General features: G+C 29.8%; 4 protein-coding genes across 7 annotated transcripts in view; 2 read left to right on the top strand and 2 right to left on the bottom strand.

Moving 5' to 3' along the window:
• Window positions 1–5: 5 nt before the first annotated feature.
• Window positions 6–821, bottom strand: LOC135950964 (inosine triphosphate pyrophosphatase). The gene is made up of 2 exons (XM_065500503.1): window positions 506–821; window positions 6–440 (listed from the first exon to the last, which is right to left on the bottom strand). Exons 1-2 carry the CDS (start codon window positions 741–743, stop codon window positions 115–117), a joined length of 564 nt encoding a protein of 187 aa, XP_065356575.1. The 5' UTR covers window positions 744–821; the 3' UTR covers window positions 6–114.
• Window positions 822–1,906: 1,085 nt separating this feature from the next.
• LOC135951157 (transmembrane protein 104 homolog) lies at window positions 1,907–10,702 on the top strand. Of its 2 annotated transcripts, none has more exons than XM_065500745.1 (5): window positions 1,907–2,399; window positions 2,458–2,652; window positions 2,778–3,094; window positions 8,985–9,232; window positions 9,302–10,702. In XM_065500745.1, exons 1-5 carry the CDS (start codon window positions 2,322–2,324, stop codon window positions 10,078–10,080), a joined length of 1,617 nt encoding a protein of 538 aa, XP_065356817.1. In that variant the 5' UTR covers window positions 1,907–2,321; the 3' UTR covers window positions 10,081–10,702. The 2 variants fall into 2 exon arrangements, with proteins under 2 accessions (XP_065356817.1, XP_065356816.1); XM_065500744.1 differs by having other exon boundaries at window positions 1,908–2,399; window positions 2,458–2,673.
• Window positions 10,703–13,278: 2,576 nt separating this feature from the next.
• Window positions 13,279–15,530, bottom strand: LOC135951276 (UBX domain-containing protein 7). Its single transcript, XM_065500894.1, has 2 exons — window positions 14,709–15,530; window positions 13,279–14,500 (listed from the first exon to the last, which is right to left on the bottom strand). The coding sequence occupies exons 1-2, from the start codon at window positions 15,417–15,419 to the stop codon at window positions 13,652–13,654; spliced, it is 1,560 nt and encodes a 519-aa protein (XP_065356966.1). The 5' UTR covers window positions 15,420–15,530; the 3' UTR covers window positions 13,279–13,651.
• A 2,281-nt stretch (window positions 15,531–17,811) lies between these two features.
• LOC135949837 (bridge-like lipid transfer protein family member 3B) overlaps window positions 17,812–21,881 on the top strand; it is an 89,841-nt gene continuing 85,771 nt past the window's right edge. For all 3 annotated transcript variants that reach the window (XM_065499283.1, XM_065499282.1, XM_065499281.1), the window contains exon 1: window positions 17,812–18,474. In XM_065499283.1, coding sequence (XP_065355355.1) covers window positions 18,431–18,474 — 44 coding nt within the window. In that variant the 5' untranslated portion in view covers window positions 17,812–18,430. The remainder of the gene's footprint in view (window positions 18,475–21,881) is intronic.

The raw sequence follows: 21,881 nt of genomic DNA, 5'->3' as shown, positions 1-21,881 counted from the left end.
AAAAATGTTGGTATAAAATTAATTTATTAATTTAACTTTAATTTTTGTTATTGTATTTAAAATACAAGTACATCACTTCAACTTAAAAAATACAAAATTGATTTGACTTAAAATCTATTTCGCAACACCAAAATGCTTTTGGAAAGCATCCAATGCTCTAAATCTATGAGAAATCTTATTCTTTTCCTCTTTAGGTAGCTGGGCATAAGTCAACTCATAACCAGTGGGTTGGAATATGGGATCCCAACCAAAATCCCGACTACCTCGAGGTTCCACAATACTGCCCTCAGTAACGCCTTGAAAGATAATAGGTTCCGAGTCTTGGCCCTCACAAAAAGCTAAAGTGCACACAGCTTTGGCCGATTTATCTGGCCAGCCAGCCAAAAGATTGTGCAAACCCTCGGGTTGAAGTTTTTCCAAAAACCACTTGATATAGGGACCTAAAAATGTGTTAAAAATTATGATTAACTCTTATTTTTAAAATAAAACCATGTGAACCACTTACCTGGCAGACCCTTCAAGGCATTGAAACATAAACATGTGTCTTCCACTAACACCGGGCCGTCCACTTGACGTGCTGCTTCTTTGCATTTCTTAACAGCAATTTCCTCTATTTCTCCCTGCAACTCGGGTAGATCAATTTTCTTAGATATTACTGGACGTGGAAAGTTGGGTCCCAGAATGGCCACCAACTCTTCCAGTTTTTTGGCATTTCCGGTAACAAATGTTATGGGCTTGGACATGTTTTTATTCGAAATATGGGCGATTATGTACTTGTTACAATGTTGTTAAGGCATTAGAAATAAATAGAAAACAACAACAATTGAAACAGCCGGTCAAAATAAAGAGAACATTTGTCATGAGCTCATTTGAGTGGTTGTGTTATTTGGTAGTTAAAGAACACTTTACAATTCAGTAGTAGTTTCTAGTACAATTTTTTTATTGCAACTCTTAAAAAAAAACGGCAAATGTTTAAAAAATTCATATTTCAGTGCAAAAACAATAAAATTTATGTAGATATTTTACCAAATACAAGTAATTTAGTAAATTATTAATTATATTAACAATACGAGATATACACAGATCCCCACCGTTGATTTCCACAGATCAAACAAATGGTTAGAGGAATTTCTGAAGTCGGTAAGTTACACCCTACCCTAGTGGTTTTATAAACAGAAATATTCGATATTTTTGTAATAACAAGCCAACAAATATGGAAGGGATAATTTGGGACCGCTATCAATTAGCGACTGTCGATAGTATGGAACCAACCATAAGATATTTCACAGTTTCAGAATAATTTAATAATTTTGGAATCGATTTGATAGTACATAATTTGCATGTTTTTCTTTTAAGGGCATGTTAATACTAGGGTTCTATAGTTGAAACAAAAAGTCGACTTTTCGACCTTTCGACTTTTTTCGATTTTTAAAAACTTTCGACTTTTGTTTTTTTAATTTTTTTTAAATCTATATCAAAGCAAACAAAATTTATTTCATCTTTATTTCTTGAAAAATAAATGATTTTTTTAATTTTTTCAATATACAATTAATGTTATTTTTGGTATTAATTTTACAATTTCAAAATTTCAAAATTTATACAAAAATCTACATCAAACCAAAAAAAATTATAATCGCCTTCATTTCTTTAAAAATACAATGATTTTTCGATATAAAAATTCATGATATTGAAGGAATTGCATTGATTTTATATTAAAAAATATTTTTGGTTTCGAAATTTACACAGATTTTGATTTCTTTAGAGCATACCTAAATAGAAATGTTACAATTTTCAAATTTCATTGAAATGCTAGCATATTCTAACGATTTTTATATGTATCTTAAAATGGCAACCTTGCTGCTGAAGTAATCGATAAATCGTTTATGACACATCTCTAAATTGCAATAGAAGAAATAGAAAATGGAAGAGAGCAAAAGAGATAAATAAAAAAATTAGATGTAAATAAAACAGAAATCAAAGAACAAGGCAAAATTCAAAAACAATTTGTATACCATTGCTAAACAACAAAGAAAATCGGCATAATACAAAAAAAAAAGAAAGAAAGATTGTGGAAATTTTCACTATAGAACTGCGACAACCACGATAAGCCAGACAACGGGTAAACCAAGCTCAGAGCTCTGGAAAAATTCATAGCAACAAACGCACAAAAGAGCAAAAAATACGGGCAATGGTCATGAAGAAAAGTTGAATATATCCACAACAGCACACGCATTTATCTTTAGAGCAGTGAATCACAAGCAGCGTACTACTAACTATCTGCCAAAAAATAACAAATATAAAATAGGCAGAAAGTTCATAAAATGCCTGAACATATTAGAACGGCTACACGGGCCTCATTAAATGGAGTTAATAGTAATAATGCTACGTATTCCAACTGGGTAAGTTTTATTTTTTGTTTTAATTATAAGCTACTAATTTATTCAACTTTTCTTCTAGGTGGGTTTCATATTTATCTTCAATATAATTGTGGGCACTGGTGCCCTTACTCTACCGGGAGTATTTGCTAAAGCTGGCTGGTTTTTATCCTTGATTATAATCATTTTATTGGCCATCATATCCTATATAACCGTCACCTTTATCATTGAAGCCATGGCGGCCGCCAATGCAGTGAAAACGTGGCAAAATTTACAGGTTCTTAAACGTAGTTACGATGTAGGCACCCTGTTCCCTTTTTATTAAATTGAAATTATTGAATTTTGTTCAAACATCTACTGGTTAAAAGCTTATTTTATATTTTGTTTATTCTTGCTTTATAGTTTGACTCGCAAGAAGATCTACCCTCCGCATCAGCCTCAGTAGATGAAAATGATTTCGATACCGATGATCCCATGGCTTCCCTGCTACCACACAGTCATGATGCTACAGCACGTCTGGAACGTATGCCTTTGTATGCTCATGGCTCCACTTTGGTCTATTATAAATTGGATCAGAAATTTGAATTGGGTGAAATGGCCACATTGTTCTTTAATGATTTCGGTCGGGTATTCTTCTATCTTTGCATTTCTATTTACCTGTACGGCGATTTAAGTATTTATTCAGCTGCTGTTGCCAAAAGTATGCGTGATTTGTTTTGGTAAGTTAATATTTATGTGTGTCAGTGTGTGAAATTGTTTATTTTTGTTAACAAAAAACAAAACTTCTTCATGAAGTTGTGTATACAAGTGTTTTTTGAAAGTTGGCCTAGAAATTTTGGAAATATCTGGGAAGCGTAACAGTTTCGCAGTATTTGGCATTTCGACTGTTAATTGGTGAAAAAAATTTGGGTGTCTCACCCATTGAAAAAAAGTTTGGGTAGTAAAAACAATCAGGGTTAACAAATATTATTCCCGATTTTAACCCATTGTCGGACCGAATATATATGGCATTATATATGTCGTTGAATAGGTTTAATTAAAATCGAGGCTTTTTGCTTATGTCGTGGTTTTTTGCTTATGTATATCTCTTTTGTGGACCGATTTTACCGAATTTAAATAGCATAATTTCGATATCGAAATCATTTTTCAATACGACAGTTCATTCGATCACGAATACGGTAATTCGCCCCCAGCACTATAGTGAATAAAATGTGAATCTTGAGGAAGTTTTAGAAATAGCTCATTGTTTGGAGATGTTGCTACTTATGTTTTTAAAATGACAATATGCGTTTGGCTATAGTGCCAGACAACATAACTTAAGAGCGATGTAAAACGTTCAATTCGGAATGGTTAAGCTTCAGTTATTTAGAAATTCCTTTCGGGAATCTATATCTCTAACTGAAATCCTATTCAAATATGACCTTTGTCAGTTGGTAGAAATGAGATTTATTAAAACCCAAGTTATGTACATTAGTTCGAAATAAGAGTAAGAAAAGTTTATTTTTTGTTCAGTTTAGAATTATTACTAATAATACTTAGTTATGGTTTTACTTTTAGCTCTACTTGTGATCATTTCTAATGATTTCAAGTATTCTGCTTTACTTGTAGTCCATAATATCATAAATTCATTATTCAAAATTAAAGTTTACAAAATTTATTTGTATAAACATAAAAAAAGTCTTAAGAAAATTAATTTGAATGTATAAGATAATATGGCATTTAATTAGCAACTTTTTGCTACAATCAAAATAAAGTAAATGAGTGTGAAATAGTCATAAAAGGTAAAAATGGAAATGTCGAAATTTATTTGAAAGTGTAATCAAGAAATTTTTATGTATAAATAGCAACTACTAGCCATAGAGAAATACACATAGACTAGATAAAAACTCAAACCAAAAAATTACTCAAAATAATCGCACTTTGTTAGGTTTTTGGCAACTGAGTTAGGTCTTTGACATGACAGTTTCCGATCTATGTGTATTTCTCTATGCTACTAGTTTTTTATATTTGATGAGGAATATAGGCTGATTTAATATAGCAATTAATTTATATGAAGCAAGGAATTATGTATTAGATTTCTTATTGAAAAGCTGTGGTTAAATTTCGATTTTATATATTTTTGTATTAAAAGAAACCGCATTTGTTTTCTTATTTTTAAATTATTTACATATATAGCTTAATTTTTAACGGGTTCTTTTTTACTCTCTAGTGATCAATTACATTTAATCGCATTCATAAAAAAAATTATTTTTAAAATTTTTATTCTAAAAATATTTCAAGGTTAAAAGGCACATGTTTCTGATAAAAATGGGTTTGTAAAGTACATGTATTTGTGTTGTATTTATTGTGAATCAATCAACTGAAGTGTTTCTATTAGATTCGTTATTAGGGAGATAAAAAAGAACAAAATGAAAATGTAATATATGAACTAGCTAAATTAAGTGTCGTTGATTGTCTTTGAAATAAGAATACATACAATGAAAGTATAACGATTTGTGTTAATATATAAATATTTAGCAAATATATTCCAAAGAAAATCATAAAGTTGGAAAGGCCACTTTTTATGAAAATTTAGATTTCAAAATTACTGCGTTTGCATAAATAATCATTTGCATTTATTATTTTTGTATATCCAATACGTCCCAACTCCTACTAAAAATGTAAATTCCTCATCACAGTCAAATTAAATTTAGTATAACTATATAAGTAATCACCCTTCGTAATATATTTGCAAGAGTAGCAAATATTCTATAAATTTCTATATTTTCAAAATGTATATGTATGTACATTTCTTTTGTCTATCATTCTTTAACTGTAAGATACTATCAGTATTTGTAAGCAGGATTAATAGGGATTATTCTATTCTCTTAAAGATTATTCCGAAATAATTTTTAATCTTATACATAAAAATGTGTATCTTCAACCTTTTATCTATATACAACACAAAAAAGAACTAATCACGAACAAAAAACCTGTGTAATCGCAAATCCATGCGACTTCTTTAATATTTTCCAACACCCCTTGCTTATCATCTACATATTTGACAAACAACCAAAAACAATACTGAAGTGAATTATCCCATAAATAATCCTTAATGTAAATAGACTCTAAGAAGAAACATTAGAGGTGTTCTGTAGGTAAACAAAATTAAAATTTTTTTTTTCAAAATTTAAAAAAAAAATAAAAAATTTTCGAAATTGTTTTTAAATTTTTTTCAAAATTTTTTTTTTTAAATTTATTAGTGAAAAAATTTTTTTTTGAAAAATATTTTTCCCATTCAATGCAATGGATTTTGAAATATCTATCATTAGATATACAGTCAGAGTCAAAATTTAGTATACAGCACGCATGTGCATATATGAAGCTAAATATTTTAATTATAGAAAGAAATATATAAGCTTGATTAAACTTAAAATTAAATTTAGAATTTAATCCATAGGGTAACATAGAGACAAGACGTAATTGTCAAAAACCTAAGTCTGTTGTCAAAAACCTATCTCTTGCAACAACAAAATACATGTAACTCAATGTATTTTGTTATTGTATCAAAGATATGATTTGTTGTATTTTTGTTTGACAAATCGGAGTGTCTCGTCTCTATGTATAATTCTCTATGGTTTAATCTTTTATTATTTTAAAAAAACTTTGAAAATTAAAATCGATTTCGTGGAAAATTTATGAGAAAAGTACCCAAAAACAACGTTAAAATTTAATATACAGTTGATGGATAACGCTCTATTTTATATCACCAAAACCCGAAAATAAAAAGTTTATATTTTGTTCCCCATTCCCCCATTCAGCTTAATTACGGCCTCTAGTTCTCTTTTCATAGAGTTTCCAAGATATTCAGTTACAGTGCCGGTCAAAATAATAGCACCATCGTAAGAAATTGTCGAAAAAATATAGACTATTCATGTTTTTGTTTTAAAAAATCGCCATTAAATTATTATTTGAATCTATTTATATCGAAATGAATAAAATTAAAAACAAAAAAATTAATTTTACTTTTCTAATTTTTTTAGTAACAAAAAAAGTGGTACATGTGAGCTCTAGTTTAAAAAATTATGATTTCTTAACATACAAATTAAATTCAGAATAAAACTATTTATAGATAATTAAAAATGGTTTTAAAAAAACATTGCGATGAAATAAAAATATAAATGTTAGGTTGCGCAACCGCTTATCGCTTTTAATCATAACACTCTTGGCCCACCGTTTCGAAAATCAGGCATTTAAGTTCTGCACGGTGGTCAAAAGTGACGACTAGTGTTGCAGTTATTCGCTGACCATTACAATAACAAAATTTAAATTATTTAAATTCTAGAAAAGTTTCACCAATAACAATATAACATCCTCTAACACCATTTTTCAACATTCAAGTACCAAAACACTTTTTGGTCAAATAATTAAACAAATTATATTGTTTGATATCAGACTTCTATAGAAAGTCCTCCAAATCCAATTTCAACCAAAATTTAAGATAATATATTCATCTTATTTTACAAACACACAGATTTTAAGATTATAGTTTGATTGTGGTTTTTCTATTATAACATTCGAAGAATATATTGAATATGTGGAATAAATAATTCAATCTTATATGATCAAATGCTTGATAAAATCATACTCAGATATAAATCAATGAAATTATGACCATAGGAATGATCTATGGAATGATAAACTGATATAAATTTGGGTTTCAAGCTAAAAGGTCAATGTCGTAGGACAGGATACGATATCCCCAAACATAATTTTATAAAAAATATATGGCCAAAAGTCACAAAAAGGAAAGCAACAATATTTAAGAATTTATTTTGGGGAATGAAAAAATATATTTGGCATACAAGTTCGATACAAAATTTTTAAAATTTAAGAATCTTTATGTGGTCGGTCTCTTTTTGTCCAAAAAATACGAAAACAAAAGACAATAATATTTTACTTTTAATAATAACGTGTTAAGAACGATACAAACCATAATAATTGTTACTAAATTAAATTTTGTCCTGGTTAATTTTTGTTTATTTTAATCGATTTCTATATTGGTGCTATTTTTTTGACTGATGAATTTCTTAGGTATTTATATATTATGAAGTTTTTCTTTAAAATTTGCATCTAATTTTCAAAACTATTTTTAAGGTTCGAAAGTTCATTGAATTAAGCATAAATTTATACAAAAACAACAAAAATTAATTTAACAGTTTTTATGTAATATTATTATAAAACAATATGAATGTCGTGGTGCTATTATTTTGACCGCAGCTGTATATCTTTTGTAATTTCGCACCCTCTCTTCCGTTAAAGAGGATTCAGAGTTCGTCCTTAGATGAAATGCTTCGTTTTCCAATATTCCGGTCTAAAATTTCCCGCAGGAGCTCTATTGGTTTAAGCCCAGGAGATTGCGGAGTTGAATATAACTGCTTACGCATGTTATACAATAGTCACTCCTTAAGAATTATTGCGGTGTGCTATGGGTGTTACAGGACCTAATTTTTCAGCACTTACTTTCAGATTGTCCTTTAAAATTTGTAAGTAGTCTCGGTTGTTCATTGTAATTGCAATGAATACAAGATTTCCAGGTCCTGCAGCTGACATACATACACCCCACGCCAACCCACACTATCAAAGACCCAATTTTTACGGCTATTTGTTCTGCGCTATAGAAGGTTATAGAGAACACCTTTTCAATTATTTAGAATCGAATAGATTTCTGAATGACAGAGTAGTTCAACTGGGGACCTAATGATTTTTTCTTTCGGAATAGTGGTAATCGCACTTGACATTTTGAAAGCATTTGGCCGTGTGGTGTGATGGAATAGTTTCGAAATTTAACTCGTTCTGTGTGGAAGTAGAATTTTCACGTTTTATATCATGTTTCCTTCGTGAACGTAATATAAGTGTAGTAATAGATGGTACTTGATCCGAGAACTTTATATTGAATTCCGAGTCCCGCAGGGCTCTGTACAGGATTTCGTGTATGGTTTACTAATATAATATAAGTAATACTAATATAATAAACCCGTTTTTTTGCTAAAAAATTTTTTCACTAATATAAAAAAAAAAATTAAAAATTAAAAAAAAAAAAATTCTGAAAAATTGTTTAAAAAACAAGTAAGAGTGCTATATTCGGCTGTGCCGAATCTTATATACCCTTCACCAAATTATACTTAAAAATTTTAAATATTTTTAGGTAAAAAAAAAATTAATTTTTTTTCCAGTTGTTTTTTTAATTTTTTGTAAAAAAAATTCGATTGTTATTTTAAATTTTTTTTTGTGAAAAAAAAATTCTGAAAAATTTTTTAAAAAAAAATTCTGAAAAATTTAAAAAAAAAATCTGAAAAAAAATTAAAAACAAAAAGAAAATGGAATAAAAATTAAAAAAAAATTAAATTTTTTACCTAAAAGTATTTAAAATTTTTATTTTAAAGATTAATTTGGTGAATTGTATATAAGATTCGGCATGGCCGAATATAGTCATGTAGTTTTGAAGATAACTAAGATTTAGATATAAGCTGGGTTGTTGAAAATAAATAAAAAAAAATGGTTCTTCGATTTTAGTTATTTCTCCATTTTTAATCAATGTAAAATATTTCCCTCTCACTCTCTTTTCAGTGATCATCAAAATTCCACCAATTTGACCGACGATCTAGATCTCAATATTGAGGCATTACATTTGGGAGCGAACAGTAATGACACCGATGATGACATACGACAATGCTGGCACACTCATAATCTAACACGTCTGGAAGTGTATCGTTTATTTTTGATAGGATTTACCATTATCTTTGGACCATTTGTGGCATTTAGTGTACAAAAAACAAAATATTTACAAATCATTACCGTCGTATTTAGATGGTGTGGTAAGTAGGACCAATATTCATTCCATTTTTATATTTATCTAATATGATTCATATTTTATTTAATTACAGCTTTCATATTCATGATCTCTATTGCATTGAAATTGCTAATAACCGATGGAGCTAAAGGTCATCCCGTATCTATGAATGTTTATGGGGTGCCCGCTTTGTTTGGTGCTTGTGTTTATTCCTTTATGTGTCATCATTCGTTGCCTAGTCTGTTGGCTCCCATACGTGATAAATTGGCCGTGCGACGAATATTGTGTGCTGATTATATAGTCATCTGTTTATTTTACATATTGCTGGCCATGACTGGCATCTTTGCATTTGAACGTTTACAAGATTTGTATACATTGAATTTTATACCAGATCAAACAGATGATCATAGTTTTAAGGCCGAATTATTGGTGGTGATAGACTATTTTTTGGCTCTGTTTCCAGTATTTACACTATCGGCCAGTTTTCCCATTATAGCCATAACATTGCGTAATAATTTGCAAACTTTATTCTTAGATATGACACGTTATGAGTCATATAATTTCTTTGTAAGACGCATTTTATTTCCTTTAATGGCGATATTGCCACCATTTGCCATCACTTACTTTACGGAGAATTTAACAAGTTTGGTAGCCTTTACGGGTAGTTATGCAGGAGCGGGAATACAATACATAATACCCATAGCTTTGGTATATTATGCGCGCAATACTTGCCGTGAACTGTTGGGCAGTGGTGTGGTCAATGATTTCCAAAGTCCCTTTCGCAGTATATACTGGTTGGCTTTTATTTTAATGTGGGCTTTGGGTTGCATTAGTCTGGTTACTTTAAATTTCTTTTTAGATACTAAGTCTTAAAGTTTTTCTTTTTTACACTCATTTTAAGTAAGTCTTCCTTTATGCAAAGGTTTTTCAAAACCTTTTTTAAAAAAAATGAACAACTAATCTATAAAAACCCTAAACTAAAAAAGTTTTTTAAAACTGTCCATGTGCTCAATTGAATAAGAAAAACCACAACAATACACCCTCCATTTGAAATTGTCTCCTAAACAAAAAACAAAGAACTTCCTAGAAACATTTTATTTTTTTTACATAAAATGTCTTTATTATTAGATTCTTACTGAAAAACAGAACAGAAAAACAATTTTAATAGCTTGTAAGCTCAATTTTAGATTATTTTTTATACATACTTACATACATATTATATTATACTATATATATATTCTATATACTGTATTTATATACTTACTTTATAGATAAGTATTTAGTTTTAAGTAAAACGAGAAAAATCCAAAATTGGAACTGAATTATGAGGTGTTTCCCCCAAAATGTACCAACAAACAAAACAAATCAAACAAACTATTGAAAATTTTAAAGAATTTTATTTTTTAAAGAATGAATCCTGTATATATTTAATATATTTTATTTAAATGTTGGAATTATTAAAAATAAATTAATATATTTTAAATATAAAACAAAATTAATACTTTTCTTTTGATTAAGGTTGACAGTATTTCAATACCATAACGTATACTTTGACCATAACCACCAAAGTATACCATAACAACAATTATCGTTACTGAAATAATCGAAAATTACGTTACCGTTTTCCTATTACAAAATGAATTGAAACAAGTAAGAGATTTATATTCGGCTGTGACGAATCTTATATACCCTTCACCTTCAATTATACTTCAAAATACAAATTTTAAATATTTGTAGGTAAACAAAATTTATTTTTTTTCCAGTTTTTTTTAATTTGTTGGAAATTTTTTTTTAAATTTTTTTTTTTTCATATTTTGGGAAAAAAAATTTTTCGAATTGTTATTTTAAATTTTTGTTTTTTATATTTTAAAAAAAAATTGTTTTTTTAATTTTTATTGTGAGAAAAAAATTCGGGTTAAAAAATTTTTTTCCGATGTTGACCCATTGTAGGTCCAACTTAATATATACGTCTTATATACGTCGTTTCAAATGTTTTTGAAATATCTATCATTAAGTATCCATATTGTCTATATTAATGACTTAGTAATAGGTCAAAAATAGAGTTTGTCCTGTTTTTTCCTCATAACAGGCAGACAGACGTACATGGCTTAATCGACTTTATAGGGTCGGAAAATTATATTGTGGAAATTACAAAAGGAATGACAAACTTATATATACCCTTCTCACAAAGGTGAAGGCAATAAAAATTGTCATAAGCGTTTTGTAATAGATTTTTGAAGACAAATTCAATTGAAGACAAATTTAATCATTCAGAAATATTTATTAAAAAAAATTTGTAAGATTCACTGCCTGTTCCACGATGTCGAAAGAAAAATGAGCCGAAAAAATTTGTATGAAAAACACTCAGTTTTTAAAATTCTTTCGAATAGTTTTTTTTTTTGTTGATAATTAATACAATTTATTAATTGGGCCAAATATGGCTTACAAACTACTCACTAACTAATACTTTCATACAAATTTGTTCGACTCATTTTTCTTTCGATATCGTGAAACAGGCCTTCAATAAGGAATTTAATCTATACACAGAAATAAAGTTTCAACAATTATATTTCCGAATTTTCCAATTGTATTTCAGAATTTTTAATTTATACTCAAACTGTTTCTAATTGTTTTTCAGAAATTTCGATTTGTATTTCATAAATTTCCATTGGCTATAAAAATTTTCTGAAATATGTACAATTAGAAATTTCTGAAATATAATTGGAAATGGAATAGAAGGCTTGAAAAAATTTATATAAATTTATCTGAAACAAGTTAGGGAAAAAAGTCATGTTCGATTAATATGTAGTATTTTTTCTGAGTAAAAGTACTAGAGATTTAAGACAATGAATTAATTCGCAATTCACAAAACAAGTAGGAGTGCTATATTATTTAGCTGTGCCGAAACTTATCTTAAAAAATGTTTTTGTAAAAAAACTTTAGTGAAAAAAATGTTTGCTGGAAGACTTTGGTAAGAGCCCTCTCTAAATTAGAAAATCGTAGCTTCAAACCCAGCTACCTTTTGATCAGTACCCACTCAGTAACAGATGTTCATACCAGGATAATGGAGCATGAAGGGCATGTTAGCGTTTGGATGTGGGCTGGCTTCTGGGATTATCGAGACTCTCTTGGTGAATTTAGTACCACTCAAAAGTTCGAGGAGCCAGATATCACTGTGATTTCTACTAACAGTCAGAAGGCACAGGCATCATCTCCTACCGATGAGGACAGGGGAAGGAAGAGAAAGCTAGGAGCATATCTATCCAAGATGGAGAAGAGAGATCAAGCTTCATTTACCTCAAAGAAGAAGTATCTTCTCAAAAAGCATCAGCAAGACGTCGCACAGTGGCGTCATTTTAATTTTTCGTTACAAAAATCACAACTTTTGAACCAAATGAGAACTTATACAACTATATTTTTTCTTTGGATACAGTATTAGATGATTTTAATTGAGTTTTGTAAGATAACTAACGAAAAAAAGGGTTCCACTCAATGAAAACCAAAAATACCACTTTTCTTTATTAACTATGTTGTAGCTGGAGTTGAGCTTAACAACTTTACTGAACATAACTTTGCGATATTCGGATATTTAGATGGTCAAAATACATGAAAAAGGTAAAAGAATTAAATTTTTTCCTATGGTGCCTACTTATGGGTTAGCAAAGTTTAAATTTCTGGAAAAATCAATTTTATGGGTTGTAAAATAAAATATTTTTTAAAATTTTTAATTTTTTGTTTCTTTTAATAGATTTTATGATTTAAAATTATCAATGTTTTTAAAGCTTTAAAAAAATGTATTTCTAAATTTATGTATTTCAAATTTGAAGATGAAGTTTTTTTGATTTTATATGTTCACAATGCTAACTTATGTATCTTATAACAACCACATAGGTTTAACCTGTAACTGATATCTTCTAGTAAAAGAAAATAAAAAATTAACCAAATCGGGAGGACCAGATAAATGTTTATGTACGAAATGCACAAAAAATCGGAGATCGTAATATAAAACTTTTACTTGTTTAATCCTACATCCTTTTCATTGAAAATAAAACGCAATAGAACGTATTAATGTTTGGAATTATACCTTAACATGGACTTAATTAAATGTTTATTTTACTTTTGTTTTAATAATTATAATAATATGTTGTATGTATATCAAAGTGAACATCTACAATAAATTACGTCCCCCTCCCATTTTTCTATATGGGAGGCAAACCAATATAAACATACACAAAGGAAATAAAATACTAAAAAATTAGACAAATATATATAGAAAATAATTAAAATTAGACAAGTATTAAAAAGAAGAAAAAAAAATGTATAGGAAAATAAACAAAAGTCTGGAGACGAGTCTATCGTCCGTAAGACCCAATCAAAATCTAATAGAAAACAATGATAGTGACAAAGATTAATAATGGGTGAGTGAGTTAGTGTGAGTGTTTATTTAGTCATCTAAAGTGATGTGTAAATTGGCAGAGGGATGTAAACCATACTCCTTTAATGTACTATCATTATTTTCAGTTTCAAGAGTTTTACGTGGAAAAGCACAAATTAACTTGTAGCCACATTTTGGAATATAAGAATGACATTGTGAAATATAAGAGTACAACACTTCCAATTTCGTATCGGAAGGCCAACGCAATTGGACAACTTCATCGGCGCCTTCGGCATTGATAAGTCTTAGTTTAATCATAGTGAGTTCGTCCTTATTCGAACCCAATTGTTCTTCATAAGATGTGCGTTCACAGGCACTTTTGATGTCATCCTCGACGAATTCCTCAACACTGCCAAAGTCACTGGCCGCATCATCATCGGCTGCTTCAGCATTAACGGCAGTTCCATTCGATTTGCGATTTTTGGCGGCTGCCTTCTCATTTTCTTGCATTGAATTGCGTATGGCCAAAGCAATTTGTTCCTCTTCGGACAACTCCATAATTTTACTTCGTTTCTTGGGATTAGTCTTCTGCGACTGGGAAGAACTACTGGCATTCGAATTGCCCTCATCATCTTCGATATTGATTTTGCTAGCTTCATCGCCGTCACTGTCCAGACAAATGGCCGTTGCCGCACGTTTGGTAGAGGTTGATGGGCCCATATCGTCTTCCAATTCCTGACTGAAGTCCTTGTGATCGATGAGAAATTGCTTCAAATCATTGAGTATTGTAGATTGTGTGGGATTTGGACTTTTCCAAATCTCCTCACCGGTGCGAGGATCAATGACACACAGATACGGCAACTTGGCACAGTGGTAAAAGGCCACAAAACGACGACCTTCGGAAGAATCAGCATCAACCTGAAATGAAAGTGTTTTTAAGTGTTAGGAGCAGTGTTTTTAAGCTAATAAACATATCTTCTTTATTAAAGCTTAAAAAATTATTTTTTTTATAAAAATTTACTCACGTGTTTGAGTGAATCGATTTTTCAAATAGAACACGAAAACAAACTTTCAGCCTTAACAGAAAGTTCTTTAGTTTTTAAACTTTCTAATGATCTTTACCTACCTGCCATAACAGAAATTGTCTTTTCATCAGTTTTCGCAACGCCTTGTCTGGCCAAACATCACGATTCAACAGCTGCGAATCGAAAGTATCGCTCTGCACATTCACCAGCAGCCACTGTTTCAAGGCTTCAGATCGCGAACGTGCCGCCTGAAAGCTGCCAGCGTACGCTATATCTGTCGGTGGACGAAATAAATCTTCCAAACGGCTTTTCTTAGTCTCGGTCGCTTGAGCTGTTGTAACCATATCAGCAGCACGAGTTCGTCTTGAACTGGCACGACTATTCGATGCTGGTTCATATAAACTATTCAAAGACACATAGCTACCCGAAGCCTGCAGTTGTTCTTCCATTAAAGCGCCTTCTCGAGCAAAATCTCTCAGAGGACATACCTTCACCCGTCTGCTAGCACTGCGTGCCAAACGTCCGGTTGGCGGTGGTGGTGGTGCGGCAGCATAAAAATTATCATCTTCAGGTCCTATCAATTGTTCTCGTATTGGTGCTATAGGTGCCCTTACACCATCATCATCGTCTATTATGGGCAAATTTGCCTCAGCATCTTCTGTGGCTGTGGCGACTCCACCACCTTCAAAAAATAATGCTACAGCAGCTTCGACATCATTGTTGCATGCTGCCAACAAATGCTTAGCTTCTGCCTCATTCGTTCCAGTTACTTCACAAACACTTTGCACCAATTCATCTGGGGTTTGGGACATGTTATTTTCCCGTTTTTAGCAATTATTTTTGGAAAATTCTTCGTAAAAAATTAATTTTTCAAATTTGTTTTACCAAAAAAAAATCTTTTCGTCTTTTTTTCTTTAGCTTTTTTCCGTTATTTGACAGATGTATCTAATTTTTCTCTTAATTGTTTGTTGCGTGTTCTCTTTGAATTTTTGTTGTTTGCAAAAAGCAAACTTCTAACAGGGTTGAAATATTTGGCATTTGTTTATGTTAATTGTATGCAAGGACGTCAATTAATACACGGAGGGAAATAGATCAAGTAAAACAAGATAAAAATACATTTTCAAATGTTTATATGTATATATTTTATATTAGTACAAGAATTGTATGATTTAAATACGTTTCTGATTCTGTAAACTCTCAAGAATAGAAATAAAGTCGTTTTTTGCTCAAAGTGATCTCTATTTGGTAGCTACTCCAGATGCTAAATTCTTACTATACATATATTGAGCTTTTTATACTGTACACAGGAATATATATTTTATTTTCAAAGCGATCTCAATTTTGGGGCCACTCCAGATGTAAAGCAAATTCTTATTTGTCAATGGGGCTTAATATTCGAGTGATGGGCCTCTAAATCTTGGATATTGCATATTAAACTTTGTTGTATTAGAGAATTCGTTAATGTAATGTTCATTTTTATAGTATATTTAAAATTCTGATAACTCTTTTTGCGGAATGATATAGATGGTTCAAAATGAAACCCAAATATACAGAATTTTGTATTTTTTGGAATTTTAAATAAATTATGTGCGCGCATTATCCAATTAAACTTTGACTTCAGCATTTTAAAGATGTGGTAGTTTGCCGCAGTTTAAGGTACTTCTTGTTGATGTTAGAGCACCAAGAATAGAACACGTACTCTCCAAACTTTTAAAGAATTGCTTAAATTTTTCAAAAATTTAAGTTTTTTCAAGTGACATTCGAAAAATTTAACAAATTTTGCGAACTTTTGAAAATATAACTCAACTTAAACACACCTCAGAAACAATTCCGATTTTTTTCCAAAATAAAAAGTTTCTAAAACATTGTGATGCGTTAAGTCTTACGAGACACATTTTTAACCCTCCGTTAGTCGCAACTGATCTGGTTGATACAGGCAGACAATTTTTTATTCTAAATTTTAATAAACACCCTAAAGTTTTAAGCTATTTTTTGATAAAAATATATTTTTATTGCAATTTTATTTTTATTATTATTTTAAATACTTTGAATTTAATAGTTTTTATGTTTTCCAAATAAAAAGTAAAGAGATTATTTTCAAACGCGCTTTTCTTTTATTGATAACAATTTGATACATTGCGACTAGTCTCGATTGAAAATAATTGCGACTAACGGAGGGTTAAACATATTTCTAGTCCAATTCTCTAAAATATTTCCCTCATATAGGTATTTGTTAAGATCTTTCCAGCTACGATTTATATTACTAAATAATTTAAACCATGCGATCAGATATTTAAAATAAACAAAATCATTAAGCGAATCTGACTTTGATATTCACCAGAGTTTAAAATTCTTCCATCCAGTCGCTGGCTTTCTTCACAGACTAAATTTACTAAGCCAATCCGCTATTTGATATAAAAAAACCTTTCTGCTCAACCTGGTACAAAGGAAAATATAATTAGATAAAACCTTGAGTTTAAAACCATTATTATTAAAATAATCCAATGTTATGCAAGCCCATAACTCAAGAACTAAGCAAGACATAAGAATGTTTGTTAAGTTCTGAAGTGTTACCCATAAACTGGATTTTTGGACATTTTGAAGGAAATTTTTAACTAAAAATTTAGAACAATGTCGAAAATAAAATTTCGAACAGAATTCATTTGATTGTTATTACGTGATTTAAGCAAGGGCTTATTGTACATAATTTCAAAGACGGTCCAATTAACCCCCCTAAATCATACAGCACTGGTTTTATTTAGGAGTAACAAAAAAAATAATAAAACACATAAACAAAATAAAACAAATAAATGTCAGCATAAAATAAAGGTTATTGAGCTTTTTTCTTTCTCTCTTCTTTTATTCCATGCTCTTTTATGGAAGAATTGCAAACGTCAACATAAATAAAGGAATGACGGTTGCTTTAAAGTTTAAACAGGCGGTGGCCAATGATTTATTAATAACAATTTAAGTTCGAAATAAATCAATTTATACAACAAATAACTGTTGAAAATATAAAATTCTATAATAAATCAAATAAATTTAAATATTTGCCACTTGTTTCTGTGCTTTATTACCCATTTTCTTTAACATTTTTGTTTATGTTTTTGCATTATTTATTCACTTAAAAACAGCTGTCAAATTGATAACTTGTTTTTGCAATAAGAGAGAAAGAACAATTGTGTTTAGTAATTCGAAGAGAACGGTTCGTGTAACGGATAGATAGATAGCAGCAGTGAACAAAAAAAGCTAATAGAAAAGTTCTTGTGCATAATTTTTCTTTGTGTAATACAATTATTATTTACACAAAATATGCTTCAAATGTAATAAGAAGCTAGAATAATTTCTTATAAATAAAACTTCCACAAAATTATTAAAGATAAGAAATTAAGGAAAATACAAAAAAATATGTCTTGAATGCAAAAAATCAAATAAATAAAAGCTATTGATAATAGTGTAAGAAAGTGTGTTCCAGTGTGTGTGATTGAGTGAGTGCCAGCAAGTGTAAAAAAATCTAGTGAATCAAAGTAAAAGAAAAAAGCAACAAAAATACCAACACAGCAACTTAAAAAATACAAAATAAATATAAAAAATAAAAATCCAATGATTATTTTTCTTGCATTTCGTTGCTTGTTAAATGTATACAAAATTAAAAAAAACGCCTAAAAAATTAATAGCTTAAATAAATATCAAGTGTAAATTAAAATAAAAACAACCAACAAACAAATTTCAATGTTTCTTCTTTAACCACAATTAGACGACGGACGATTCATCCATCAAATCAAATAATATTTGCAATAATAAGAAAAGAAAATATTTAAAAATGGTTTCTCTTATAAAAAATCAACTACTCAAACATTTATCCATGTAAGTATTTCAAATAATAGTTGAATTTGTTGTAATATTTATTGTTAACTTAATTTCGTTAATAGAAATTCAAACATATTTTAATGACAATCTACTAGTACTTTTCTTTCTGCTGTATAAAAAAAATTGATTTTTCTCACTGCAAAGAGAATCAAAAGCAAAAGCTAACAGGGGCGTGGGTAACTGCACTCACAAAGGGGTATTAAAGAGAAAATGTTCATAGTGTGATTGAAAGTAAAACTGTTGTGTAATTTCAATATTGTTTCTGAAAGAAGTATTTGCGGACGGTTTTTACATTTTGAATTTTATAAAACTAGGCAGTGAATTTTTTATTATATTACTAGGTCTAGGTTAGGGTTCCTAAGCGGGAAAGATTTCCCGGAATATTTTTTGGTAAATTTTCGGGAATTTCTATATAAATTTTCTTCTTAAATTTACAATATTCAGATTCGTTGCTATGGCCAAATTTGTTGCTAATTGAATTATTATATTATATTCACAGATTTTTTTTGGTTCTAGCAACCGATAGTCATTACGGTTGAAATAACCGAATTTTTTTCACACAACTCAAGTCACAATAGAAAAATTAGATTATTATGAATGGAACAAATATAAATTTTATATAGAATTATTAAGACTATTAACATTACAACTAGGGTATTCATTCGACTAATGATCGTTCGATTAATCGAATAATTTCTTACGAATAATTATTCGAATAATTTAAAAATGGCTATTTTCGAATAACGAGTAATTCGAACAATTTTATGTAGAATAATCGAATAATATTTAAGTTTATTAAATTGCTTAAAATTTTTCATAATTCCTAATTCAAATAAGTAATATTGACTCACATTTGTATTTTTTCTGAAATTCGACAAATAACTAAAGACATAGGGACTTTCGGTCACTGTAGATGAGTGTTCCGATAGCTCCTTCTATAAATATATAAATATTACTGCAAGAAGTTACAATTCTAAAAACAAATCTTTCAAAATGTTTAACTTAGGACTTGAACCAATGAAAATAAAAGGTACGGAATAAAATATTTGTTATTTAGCTGGCGAAATATTTGAAGAATCGCATAATCTAAATATTAACTTAGATTAAAGTGGAGTTGAATGTGATGGAGAATGTGATTTTAAAACGGTCGTCGAAAGTGATATTGAGGATGACATTTATAATGATTACATTGAAATAGATGAAGGCCATGATCTTAAAATATATCTATTTAAGTGATGTTATTAACCGCGTACTTAAGTGTTGCAAAATATTTAATAAATCGAATGATACACACAAATATTGCAAACTTACGTTTTGTTGCAAGAAAAACATGGAGTTCGTCTTATACATGATGTTAATCATCGTAGGACATCTTTGTCTAATAAGGTAATAAACTTTTTGCGTATTTATAAATGCGTCAATCATGCACTGTCTCACTTCAAATTAACCACGTTCACTGACAATGATATCAAACTATTGACAGATTCCCTTTATTATGTAATTCCACAAGACCACTTTATTAAGCAAAGATTCGGCAACGTTGATAGAGCTTGATGTATAATAAAATTTGTTATAAATAATTTAGAAATAGTGAATAATTAATTTACTAAAGAATTAGTTACTCAATTTAAAACCCGAATTAAAGAACGACATAACAAAGTTCTTAATACGTTTATATTGTATTTAAATTCAGGATCATGTCCAATTAGCTCAAATTTTTTAAAGCATAGTTCCAAAACGGTAGCTATAGAGTTTGCTAGTCAATTGTTTTGTAGATTGTTCGGGAGTTAATCTGATCAGAATATTTCTGATGAAAATTTAATGATGGACTTTGTTTTCGAATGTTTTTTTTTAACATTATCAATACTTAAATTGTTAACTTTAACGTTTTTTTTTGTTATTCTTTAACAATAAAATATTAAAAAACCGACATCATAATTTCAGTCTTTACCTTTTTTTTTTAAATAAATGAATATTCGAATAATTCGATTAATTTTAAACGTGTGATCGAATTATTCGAACAAGTTAAAATCTCTTATTTGAATTATTCGTTTTATTCGAACAAGAGAAAAATCGAATAATTCGAATACCCTAATTACAACTTTTAAGGATTTTCATATTTACAGTCTTATTTGAAAAATTGTAACGCATGTTTTATAGATTTCACAATTCTTAAGTTTTTTAATTAAATAATAGAATATATTGATTTTTTAGCGAGTGTGACAATATCGATCAAATGCAACTACTAAGTTATAAACCCTTATAAAGGCTGCTTTTGGCAGGATAGAAAATGCATTCCAAGTTGCCAATTGTCTAAAAATAAATATAATTATTTTATACTTCTTTAAAAACGCTGGTTTAATTTCCTCCCAGGAAAGCAAAAAGTCCGGGAAATTAGGAACCCTGGTCTAGATGTAAACTTAATACAGGGTAGCGCAGAAGGAGCTATATGGTTTATAACCTTTTTATTTATGCGATTATTATGAATTTTTTTAAATAGAGCATACTATTGGCGATTTTTTTTAGATTAGCTTTGCTTCACACGTGCTGTTTAACTAATTTTCCATAACTTTTCGCAAAATTTCGAGTGAAATGACCATTCATATCGAATGTGGGTCTTTAGTTTTCTTTCAAATATCCCAAAGAAACCTGTTAAAACAGGTGAACATGGAGGCCAGTTATAATCGTTTGTGCGTTCGCCGAATATGTTCCTAACCAAAGCCATTGAGGCACCTGAAGTATCTGCTGTGTCTCCATTTTGTAGAAACCAAAAGTTTGGATGGGTTTTAACAGCTGGCCTGACATAAATACCCTACATCGTCCGATATCCCCCAATGGTGACAGATATTGAAACACCAATGTCATTTTCCAAAAGATATGCACCAATTATCCTTTCGGACGATACTGCGCACCATTTAAGTTGTTATAATTGTTGCTGATGAACTGCTCTTGGATTCTCCGTAGCGCAAATTCTGCAGTTTAGCTTATTGATATAGCCACTTAATAGGAAATGAGCCTCATCGCTCATTATGAAATCCTGAATAAAGTGTGGATGTTCCTCAGCTTTTTCAAGGAAACGAATGGCAAAGTCAAGCCATTGCTAGCTGTCTGTCATCTTCAATTCTTGCAGAAGTTGAATATTATATTGGAACAAGTCTGATGAACTCAAACTTCTCTGCAGCGACCGAAATAGTAGCCCAAGTTATGTCGAACGTCTCCTTGTTAATATTGTGGGACTATGCTGTACGCTATCCCGAACAATGCCAATATGTTGAGCAGTGTTCAGTGTTCATATAACACGACCAATTAATATAGAACCACTATGGTCTAAATCCAGGATGTCACTAAAAACGAATTCAGTTTTTTGGCTCCGACTTTCGACTGGGAGTATCTTTAATTTGGAA

Source organism: Calliphora vicina, chromosome 2, assembly GCF_958450345.1.
Source record: "Calliphora vicina chromosome 2, idCalVici1.1, whole genome shotgun sequence".
Taxonomy (NCBI): Eukaryota; Metazoa; Arthropoda; class Insecta; order Diptera; family Calliphoridae; genus Calliphora; species Calliphora vicina.
The sequence above is the reverse complement of the archived record's forward strand: the minus strand, read 5'-3'. Positions and strand labels throughout refer to the sequence as shown.

Coding starts and splice junctions, on each gene's coding strand:
- LOC135951157 (XM_065500744.1), top strand. CDS start 2,322: ATGCCTGAACATATTAGAACGGCTACACGGGCCTCATTAAATGGAGTT. Junction 3,095..8,984: donor AGTATGCGTGATTTGTTTTG/GTAAGTTAATAT, acceptor CTCTCTTTTCAG/TGATCATCAAAATTCCACCA. Junction 9,233..9,301: donor CGTCGTATTTAGATGGTGTG/GTAAGTAGGACC, acceptor ATTTAATTACAG/CTTTCATATTCATGATCTCT.
- LOC135950964 (XM_065500503.1), bottom strand. CDS start 743: ATGTCCAAGCCCATAACATTTGTTACCGGAAATGCCAAAAAACTGGAA. Junction 441..505: donor TGCCTTGAAGGGTCTGCCAG/GTAAGTGGTTCA, acceptor ACACATTTTTAG/GTCCCTATATCAAGTGGTTT.
- LOC135951276 (XM_065500894.1), bottom strand. CDS start 15,419: ATGTCCCAAACCCCAGATGAATTGGTGCAAAGTGTTTGTGAAGTAACT. Junction 14,501..14,708: donor GACAATTTCTGTTATGGCAG/GTAGGTAAAGAT, acceptor CTTTCATTTCAG/GTTGATGCTGATTCTTCCGA.